General features: G+C 48.2%; 1 protein-coding gene across 1 annotated transcript in view; it reads left to right on the top strand.

Moving 5' to 3' along the window:
- The window catches only part of Fam20a (FAM20A golgi associated secretory pathway pseudokinase), a 47737-nt gene extending 40770 nt beyond the window's left edge, over positions 1–6967 (top strand). The window contains exons 5-11 of the mRNA XM_046422654.2: positions 899–991; positions 1722–1837; positions 2342–2522; positions 3498–3607; positions 4295–4376; positions 4835–4894; positions 6355–6967. Coding sequence (XP_046278610.1) covers positions 899–991; positions 1722–1837; positions 2342–2522; positions 3498–3607; positions 4295–4376; positions 4835–4894; positions 6355–6619 — 907 coding nt within the window. The 3' untranslated portion in view covers positions 6620–6967. The remainder of the gene's footprint in view (positions 1–898; positions 992–1721; positions 1838–2341; positions 2523–3497; positions 3608–4294; positions 4377–4834; positions 4895–6354) is intronic.
- Positions 6968–10821: the final 3854 nt, after the last annotated feature.

The following is a 10821-nucleotide window of genomic DNA, read 5'->3' on the forward strand; positions in this document are numbered from 1 at the left end:
CCTTGCAGCAGGTTTCAGGACCAGCCTGTGTTTTTCTGGCCGACGGCACAGAACCCTTTCGGTTGCGGGCTGGTTCCTGAGGGCTTTCTGCACCACCACGTTTCTTTACATTGTGCATGTTTTTGCTGCCTTCAGACACAGTGGACTTAAAACTATTTGAAGATCCCCATTCTTCCATGTTTCTTAGCATCAAGGCAGAGGTGACCTAGCAGCCGGAGGTGGCCCCACCATGCCTTAGGGATCAGGAGGCACTTTCCTGAACACGCACACCCGGGGGCAGGATGGAGCTTTTCAGGAATCCATTGGAGAGTTTAATATGCACAGAAATCAATGTCCTCTTCACCAGCCTCCCGCAATCCTGTGGCTGGGTCCATTCTCCTGACCCACCTGAGTTTCTCTGAGGGGATTGTCCCATGTGTTTCTCCCAAACCACCCCAAAATCCAGAACTTTCCATCTCTTCAAAACCTCAATCATACTAGACGTCTCTAGGGAACTTTCTATGACCAAGTTCTGGATCACACCCACCTTTCCTAATCCCTGGGCATCTGGGTCTGCCCTGCTAATGGATCCTAGCTCCTCCTTCTACACCTTCCCTGTACTTCTTCCTTCACGTCGGTTGGATTTTTAAGGACTCGGCCACTGTGGTCAAAGCTTCTCAAGTAGGGAACTTGATGTTGATGGCAATACAGGACAGTGTCTTCCAGAAGCCGGACTCTTCCTACCTTGCATGTCTCTTCCTAGCTCAGGGAGCCACTGGCCATTCCTGATTGGTGGCTCCATCATCCCTGTGTACGTGAGAAGCACAGAAGCATGTCCCCCCTCCTCTTCCTCGCAGCCCCCTCCTCAGCCTCCCAGCTGAAGTCTGAGTCCAGGGCGTGACTCCTTCCTTCTCTCTAGACAGCAGCGAGATGAGGAGACGCCGGCAGACTTCTTCTATTTCATTGACTTTCAGAGACACAACGCCGAGATAGCAGCTTTCCACCTGGACAGGTAAGTCCGACCCCTGGAGGTGGTGTCCCCTACAAAGGCTGATTGCCTGGAGGCAATGCTGGAAAGACCCTCGGGGGACTCTTCTGGCTGTCCACCTCTTCCATACCTCAGGGCGGTGCCTTTAAACCCAACAAACCCATGGTCTTTTAACATAACGAAATAAACAATTAATAAAGAAAACTAACCCTGCTGTACTGCGCACGTTGCCTTCTTGGGCACAATACTGCCCTTTCCTCTAGTTCCTGATCTGAAAACAAAAAGATGCCCAAGGAACCATAAGGTGATGATATTAGAAGACAAAACACATTCCTAAACTCCCAGGTTCCTATCCACTCAGTCACTGCCCCTCAAAGTGTGCTCTATGGATTTGCAACATGGACACCACACAAGAGCTTTTTAGAAATGCAGAATCTCAGCCTCACCCAGGACCCACAAAATCAGAACCTGCACTTGAACAAGATCCCAGCACGCACACCTGAGCTGAAAAGCACTAGAGAAGAACACAGCTTGGATGGTAGGAAGGCTTGCCCAGGAGGCTTGATGGAACAGGGGCTCCTTCTCCACCCCTCAGCAGTGACCCTGCCACCGCAGCCCAGCACCACAGACACCCCCCAGTGGCCGCCCTGCAGGGTGTGGTCAGGAACACCAGGCGATTTCTAACATTTTTTGGCCTGGGGACAGGACCTCTCCCCATTCCCTGACCATCCCTAACCTGGACTCCCTCTTTCAGGATTCTGGACTTTCGACGGGTGCCGCCAACAGTGGGGAGGCTAGTGAATGTCACCAAGGAAATCCTAGAGGTCACCAAGAATGAAATCCTGCAGAGCGTTTTCTTTGTCTCTCCAGGTAGAGTGCTGGCCAGAGCCTGCCTGCCTACGCGGTAAAGCAGGTGCCCACTGTCACGTTCACAGTGGCATGGCTCCTTGTCACTAGCACCGCATTACTGCAATGGGCGGATGCTGCCCTCAGACACTCCCATCAGATGAATTTTGTATGGGAAAAGGTGGTGTGTGAGATGCTAAGAGGCTAGTGTGGTCGCTAAAACCCACAATGCTGGCCTTCCTGGGGCCAGAGGTTATCCTTCCAGGGTAACAAAGAATGTCCCAATCATATGGATGAGATGCAGAGAGACTGGATCCCATTCTCTGCTCAGAGACATTTGAAAATTGGTCCCCATGATGCTCAGTTCTGTAGCTGCTATGTCCCAAAATGGCCATGTTTCCTTCTCCCACCTTCCCAAGACACGGGTTCAGGGCTCCCCATCTAATCCCCAGGGGTTTCTTGGTGCAGGAAGACGGCCTGCCTCCAAGTCCTCCTCTTCCTGCTCCTCTCTTCTTCCCCGTCCTGCAGCCAGCAATGTGTGCTTCTTCGCCAAGTGTCCGTACATGTGCAAGACGGAGTACGCGGTCTGCGGCAACCCGCACCTGCTGGAGGGCTCCCTCTCTGCCTTCCTGCCGTCCCTCAACTTGGCCCCCAGGCTGTCGGTGCCCAACCCCTGGATCCGCTCCTACACACTGGCAGGAAAAGAAGAGTGAGTCAGCCCCTGGCTGCAAATCCACATCCACGGTCCTGCAGTCCAGTTCTTAAGAGTGGTCCCGGTTGGACCCCAAAAGCTTCCTCGGTCCTCCTCTGCCCCATTTACCTTGATCCTGTGACTAGCTGGTCTGGGTCTGTTCTCTTGCTTGCATTCATTTACTGGGTGATGGAGAGCCTGTTAAATGCTAGGAGACACAGGAGGGACATAGGCTCTCCCTCGGGAGGCTTCTTGAGTGGACCGACAAGCAGCCAGACTGTGGAAGCCTAGTGTAGTGTTCCTATAACAGAGAAGCACGAGAGAAGCCGTAGGAGGGACACCAGTTAGCCTGAGAAAAGTCCACGAGGCCAAGAGCCTCCTGGCTGTATCCCCAGGTGCAGCACCCCTCCTGGCACGTGGCAGTACTCAGTTCTAGTTGAGTAGGTCCATCTTCAGGCCACCTTGACTGTGGGGGTAAAGAAGCAATGGAAGAATTTCTAGAGGACATGAGTGATGGGTTAGAAGGGACTTTGGAAGTTTGAGCGGCACACGGTACAATGTAGGCAGAAGCACAAATGTGACAGCCATAACAAGGTGGCCCATGGGGGGTTGTGAACAGTGCAGGAGCCCTGGAGGGCCAGTGTCCAAGAGGCTTGGTGAGGGATGCTGAGGAAGCAGGTGAGAGACATGGCACCATCTTGCCCTGCCTGCCCAGGTCTCTGAACGTGGTACCCCAGCCCTTAGCTTAGCATCCAGCAGTTAAATGACTCAGAACCTTTTATCAGGTGGAATCTACGGGCTCCTTTCCCGAGTCCTTGGCCAGGGTCCTCCTGAGGGTATGCTACCACCAGCCACCAGCATCCTGAGAAGTTGCCCCCAGCCCAGGGCGGGATCAGGGAGGCAGGGATTTGGGAGTGGGCTGCAGGTGTGGGGAGGGCCCCAACACCTTGCCACCTTGGCTTTTCCAGCCCCAGGACTTCTTCTCACCCCCAGGTGGGAGCTCAATCCCCTTTACTGTGACACTGTGAGACAGATCTACCCGTACAACAGCAGCAACCGGCTCCTCAACATCATCGACATGGCCATCTTTGACTTCTTGATAGGTAGGTCCCCATGCTCAGGGCACCTGGCGAAGTGGTTGTGACCTTGGCACACAACTATATCCGGGTTCATGAGGACTGAACAACCCCGTACCACCCAGCCTCAGAAGTGGCAAAGGCCCAAGAGGACAGAAGTTAGCAGGTGCCTTCTTCAAAGAACTGGGGAAGGGGCCCTCGGGGGCAGGCACAGCTCCCTGCCATAGGGCCCAAGTGGGCGTCAGATTGACGTTACGTGTTCCCTGCACCCATCGAGGGGACAGCAGGTAGGAAGGTGAGAAAGTGAGGGTTGAAGGCAAGGTCCCAGCCAGAAACTGGGAATTCCGCCTTCCTGGTAATTCCACAGGGACCAGGAAAGGTCGGGCAGGACAGCAGAGTAACAAAGGCAGCCATGGCACACGTGCTCAGACGTTAAGCAAAGCAGACAGAGGGCTCACTGTCACTCCCTTCAGGAAGGTAGCTTTTCACTCTCAGCTGGGGGTGCCTGGGCTGAAAAATCCCATCGATATGGACAGGAGGGACGAAGGCACACTTCTGTACAACAGAACCCCTGGGCAGGGGTGGGGGCAGAGGAAGCGGTGGAAACTGGGCAACGCCAGCTGTGGCCCGGGTCCAGGCCTCTACTCCTGGACAGAACTGAGGTCAGAGGCGCCTGTCCCCCTGACCTACCAGCCCCTCTCCTTTTCTTTACAGGAAACATGGACCGTCACCATTATGAGATGTTCACCAAATTCGGGGAGGATGGCTTCCTTATTCATCTCGACAACGCCAGAGGGTGAGGGTCCTGCCAGTTGCAGCTCTTTGCCTCCAGACACACACCTTCCTGCAGCTGCTCGCCACAGGAGCCTGCCCAGACCCGCCTGCACACTCCGCCCGCCCCCATCCCGCTGGGCTTTCCCACTTGCTTTTTTTCTTGCTCTTAACTGAGCGCCCTTGATCCTCTGCCAGCCCAGGAGCGCTCCGTGAATCAAGCTCCGTGGGTTTCTTTTAGTGGGTCCCTTTTCGCAGGCACAGAATGAGGATCCCCAGAGGCTGGGCCTCCCTAGCTGGGCCTGAAGGAAGGAGAGGTTGCTTGGTTCTAGCAAGGAGGCTGCTATGCCCAGAGGAGAGGGGGGCTGGGGAGGCGGCTGCCATGGTCCCTGGCTTTTTACCCCAACCACAGATTTTAAAAGAAAAAGAGAGAAAGCCCCAAGGGAATAAGGATGCTGCTCACTGAAGTCTGTCTTCTCCTAGGTTCGGACGACACTCCCATGATGAGATCTCCATCCTCTCGCCTCTCTCCCAGTGCTGCATGTAAGTTTGCATGCAGCAGGCACCAAGGGCAGATGGCCACCAGGACAGTTCATCCTGCTTGCCACTGAGCTCTGAGGGCCTTCATCAGTTTTCACTGGTCTAGGACATGGGCAGGTAAAATGAGGCGAATTGCCTCATTTCTTAGACAATTATCACATCTTCTCAAGCAACATCTCACTTTTTCATCCTTTGGCCTAAGATGAATTCAGACTTTTTTTTTTTTTTTTTTTTTTTTTTTGGTACTGGGGATTGAACTCAGGGGCACTCGACCACTGAACCACATCCCAGCCCTATTTTGTATTTTATTTTATTTTTTTTTAAATTTAAAGACAGGGTCTCACTGAGTTTCTTAGCACCTTGCTTTTGCTGAGGCTGACTTTGAACTCACAATCCTCCTGCCTCAGCTTCCCAAGCTGCTAGGATTACAGGCGTGTGCCACCGCACTCAGCTGGACATAATCTTTTAAACTTTTCAGTTGCCAACTTTAATCTCTAACCCACTTAGATAATTTCCCACTTTTGCGGGGGCTGATGACCTTTGACATTACTAATCATACCTCTGCTTTGTCCAGGAGTCAGAGAGTCTCATATTACTATTTGATCACCATGTAAGCAAAGTCCTGATTAGAGTGCCCTTTAAACAGCCTGTGCCCAGAGTTCAGTTCACCCAACCACACTTCTCTGGAGGATGTCTAACCTACTTCCAGGCCTTTCTAGCATCTTAGCCAGGCTTGTGAAACTGTCCACCTGCTCAGCAACAGCATCCGGAGCTAATTATAAATATGTGGTTCGCACCTAGCAAAACCACCCCATTTGTCTCCAGCGGGAAACTCTGAGTATGAATGTTCTTAATCAGCTTCTTAGATTAATTCCAATATGTCTCCCTTCTTGCTTCCTCCCTCCCTTCCTGAGGAGGCCAGGCAATAGCTGCTTGTGACAAAAATAAGACAATTAAGCTGCCTGCCCAGAAGTCCAAGTCAGATTCCTGCATAAAAAGAGATAAAACTCCTGAGGATGGCCCCACCCCATTTTCATCCCTCTGATTTTAGAATCTGAGAAATAGTTAGCATGACCCATCTTGGAGTCTAGCTCTTGAAATGGCAGACAGCTTCATCATTTCACCTACTAGAAGCTTCTCCCATCAGCTTTAAGTCTCTTTAAAAAATCCTGTCACTTCAGTTTTGATTCCTTTAGCAACCTCAGCGCAAATGCGCACGGTCCAGCGTCAGCACAGGCGGCATTATGATTGTTAGAGGCTGTTGACCAAAAGGCAATTGGGCAAAGGCGGACACCTTTTCTTCATTCCTTTTTGATGCGGTTTTCATTAACATGCTTGAGAAGGCACTGGGGGAGAAGGCTCTCAGAATATCAGCTGCAACAGCTATTCGGGGAATGGGCAGGTACAGACAAGGTATTTTCTTTGCCCTGACTTATTTGGCTCCTATGACTTTGCCTTTTCAGGATCAAAAAGAAAACACTCTTGCATCTGCAGCTGCTGGCCCAGGCCGACTACAGACTCAGCGATGTGATGCGGGAGTCTCTACTAGAAGACCAGCTGGCCCCCATCCTCACTGAACCGCACCTCCTGGCCCTGGACCGCAGACTCCAAATCATCCTCAAGACAGTGGGGGACTGCATAGAGGCCCATGGACAGCAGCGTGTCATAGCCGATGTCCCAGCACAGCAATCAGCCCGAGACTCTGGCCAGGCTAACCTGACAAGCTAAGGGCTGGAGAAGCACAAGCCAGCGGAGGGCTCTGGAGTGCAGACCACTGCGTCCTTACTTCCCTCTCCTCGTGCTGGAGGGCAAGTCTCAAGCTCAGGAAGAGGCAGGGCATGTTCTGAAACAGCAAGAGGGATCCACTGACCTGCTCTATAAGGTCACTTAAGATCCCTTCTATAGTGAATCGCCTTGGCTCCATCTTTCCCAGAAATCTCTAGCTCCATCAAGCCACAGACTATCTCCCCAGTGCTCTGGGCAACCTGCATATGACTCAGATCTGGAAGGTTTCTAGGCCCTGTTCCCAGGAAAGTTTTAACTGTACCAAGTCAAATAAAAGGACATCAAAGTGGATACCTGTCCTCCAGGTCCTTATCTATCTACAAGTAAAGGATAATTCCTGGTCCAGACAAAACATCTTGCAGATCTCAAGCAGCCTCAAAATCTTCAGATAAGTAAGCCTCAAACCGGTTCAAACTAGACTTTACACCTTCTACTTACATTGTAGTCACTGTCCCTACTGAGCAGTCTTAGAGTAACTTCTCAGAATACTGTCACAAAAAGTAGAGTAAGAATTTGCTCTAAATACCAGAAAGAAGGTGTTCCAGTGAGAGTATTCATTGTCAATTGAAATAACAATGTCAAGACTAGCAGGCAGTAACAATAGGAGGAATTGTGATGGAGGGAAAAGAGAGGTCTCCAAGGTCAGCATGGCATGGTCGGCTCCTCAGGTACTAGAGGAAGTCCTGGAGAGAGGAAGGACAAAGGCCAGGGCCTGCTGGACTGTCAGCCACAACCCTCCTCCTTATGTCCCAGAACTGTCACCTATGAGACTCCCACAGGAACAGGGAGCCATCTGGAGGGATGAGGTCCTCTAGATACCCTCTCCTCCTGTACTGACTAAAAAAGAACTAAATCAAGTTTCTATCCCAAACCTCCTTGAAAGGATAGTAGGGATTCCCCGTCTCCTCCAATTCCCCCTATTGACTTGTTGACATCTCAAACTCCTGGAACTGGAGACATGTTTCTTATTCCATAATAACTGAAACCACAAATGACAGGAATGTATGCATTTTGCGGAGTGATTAGTCAACAAGCAAAAATAAATGATTCAGCAGATCAAATTCTCTTCTAATAAAGGTTGGAGGCTCAAACAGTCGAAGGGTGAGGGGAGTAGAGAACAAGATCAAGACTGCAATGTCCAAAGACAGCCCAACAAAAAGTCACAACAGGTACCACTGGCCCACGCTGATATACTGGTACCCTGCCCCTGAGCCTGTGGTTCCCCAAGTCCCCCCACATTACAGAAACAACACACAGGCTTCCCAACATACACACAACTCCCAGCCCCTCAGGAAAGAGAACCAAGGCTCAGAGAGATAACCACCCAGTTCGATGGCGTAGACCTATCCCATGTCTTCTTTCCACTGTAACACAAAACCCCAAATGCATCACAACCCATTTATGAAGTTGTGCTTAAAAAAATAGAAAAATAGCTCTTTTTTTTCTCCTTTTGTGGTGCTGGGGATCTTAATCCCAGAGACTGCCTCACATGGGGTAGCCAAATGCAGCACAGGACTTCCCACTCCATCAGCTGTTTCTCCTACTTCAAGTCATTTTTTTCCCTAAGGAGGGACCAGGAATACATGAAAATATTCGGGGAAAGACAAAGAACAGCACAAAATGGTTGGGACTTCCAAACCAGAGGCTTAGGAAGGGTGAGTTTCAGCTCCATCCAATTCAGCTACTACTCTGACTACAAGTTAATTTTTGAAGGGTGTGGGATTTTGTGACCTACTATTCAAATTGAAAGTAGCAGAATTGAATTTGACCTTGATGAGCTCTATGCCTTATTATTTACTCATTGTTAACATTCCATTGTTCCTTTTTTTTTTTTTTTTTGGTACCAGGGATTGAACCCATGTTCACTCATCTACTGAGCCACATCCCCAGCCCTATTTTGCATTTTATTGAGAGGCTGGGCCTCACTCGGTTGGTTAGCACCTTTTGCAATTGCAGAGGCTGGCTTTGAATTCGATTCTCATGTCTCAGCCTCCCAAGCCACTGGGATTACAGGTGTGCGCCACCACACACAGCTTCATTGTGTTTTTAACAACAAAATTAAGATCATTCATCAAAAATACCTAGAAATTCTATCAAATGGTATAAAAATGTCTCCACAGTATTAGTATTACTAGTATAGCTGAAGGCTGTGATAAGTTTTTTTTAGAAACCAGTGAGTCCTTCCCACTTGTTAGTTTGAACCACTGCTCAAGGCCCCATGAAACACTGTGAAAACTTTCCCTGTCACCACTGACAGAAGGATTGAAGATGGCCGTACAGTACAGGACTTGGTGATATAGGGGCTGGAGGCACCCTCTGCAGCCTTCTCAAAAACCAGGACAATCTGAGTCTGAAAATTACAAAACAGTCAATTCTCTTTATGTCCTATAAAGCCGCCTCTGATATAAATTAGCAAATACTGAAATCCTTCATTGCTCTACTGAGTTAGGTTTCCAGAGTTTACGTTCACACAGTTTTCAATGAATCAACTTATGATCTTGTTTTCTTGTTCAAGACACTTTATTCTGCTGAACTCTTTAACACTGCTTCACGGCCAACATCACTGCAACTCAGGCATGAACAAAGCTCATCTAATACACAGTATTTTCTAAGACACAGCACAGCCTTCTTGCCCTTAGGAACACTGGTCAGTCCAACAGCACTGCACTTGGGACCATTTCAAATAGGAAAGTCATCAAGGAAAAGCACAAAACTGCAAAATGGCACTAAAAGGACCGACCAAACAAACAAACAAAAAGACACAGCGTGACAACTGAAAGACTGAACGTCCCCTTGTTCACCTTAGGGTGGGAAAATATTCACTGGAGATTCCAACTCTCCACTGCACTGCACAAGTCCTCAAATGACTGCAAAAGCACCGTGTACAGTGGCGGGTTACAAATAAATTTTAGCAACTAGGCATATCTGCAAACACAGAATCCATAAATGACTAAGAACAACTCATTTGGGATTAACATTTGGGATTAACAAAGATGATAAAAAAGCTCTCCATCTAGTGGAAACTTTTAGAAGCACAGAGCTACTTAGGCAAAATTGGTAGAACTTTCATTCAGAAAACAAGGAAAAAAAATTAGTGATTTTAGCTTTAGATGGAGTCATGATGCAGTCAAGAGTTCTGAAGTTATGTCAAGAAACAAATTTTAGCTATGTATACAACAATGCTGACTTCTATGGTAAAATCCCACAGTGTGAGAAGAGAGAAATTAGGATTCCCCCTTTTTAATTCATGTAACTACAGCCTTTACTGATAGCTATTATGACAGACATCTTTGGGGACAAACTCAGTGGTTATCTAGCCATTGTTAGTTCCTTAATGTTGTTTCAGCTCATATAAAAATACATTGCCAGAGTCTAAACAAAGTACAAAAAAGGCCCAGCTATCAGTGGTTAGATATAAAGCAAAATTTAAAACAATCTGACATCATGCTACTTCAATTTTAAAATGTCAACTCTTTAATATATTAAACAAAATGTGAGTCACCATGGGCCACTGTTACAGAGGGAAAATTAATCTATAACAAGGACAATCAACCCAAGCAAATTTTCTTTAGTTCTACTGTTGTGGCTCTGAAAGTTTCAACTCCAGCAGACTGGAAGAAGTGGGTATTGAACCTATACAAAGAGCACAGTGTTCTTCTGGGGCTGGGGATGTAGCTCAGCAGTAGAGTACTTGTCTAGTATGTGCAAGGCCCCAAGTTCAATCCCCAGCACTGCAAAAAATAATAATAAAAAAAACGAGTTCCTGAGTGTGTTAGCTAGAAAAAGTTCTTCTAGGGGCCGAGATTGTGGCTCAGCAAGAGTGCTCACCTAGCACGTGCGAGGCCCTGGGTTCGATCCTCAGCACCATTTTTGTTTAAAAAAATCATAATAAAAATAAACTGTTGGGTATCATTAGAATATTATAACATATAAAAATAAAGGTATTTAAAAAAAGTTCTTCTAGCACATCTCCAGCTTCACAGGATGTGAAGAGATAAGCACATTATACTAGTAAGTACAACTTACTCACCTCACTCCTCAAAAATCTAAGCTATAAGACTTTCTATAAAAACATCTCTAAGCAATTGCATATCTTAAATACAAACCAAAGATATGGTAATCCAGAAATGGTATTTCCCCCTTAG

Source organism: Marmota monax, unplaced genomic scaffold (assembly GCF_021218885.2).
Source record: "Marmota monax isolate L192 unplaced genomic scaffold, Marmota_monax_Labrador192_F-V1.1 WCK01_AAM20220418_F8-fsc00173, whole genome shotgun sequence".
NCBI classification, from domain to species: domain Eukaryota; kingdom Metazoa; phylum Chordata; class Mammalia; order Rodentia; family Sciuridae; genus Marmota; species Marmota monax.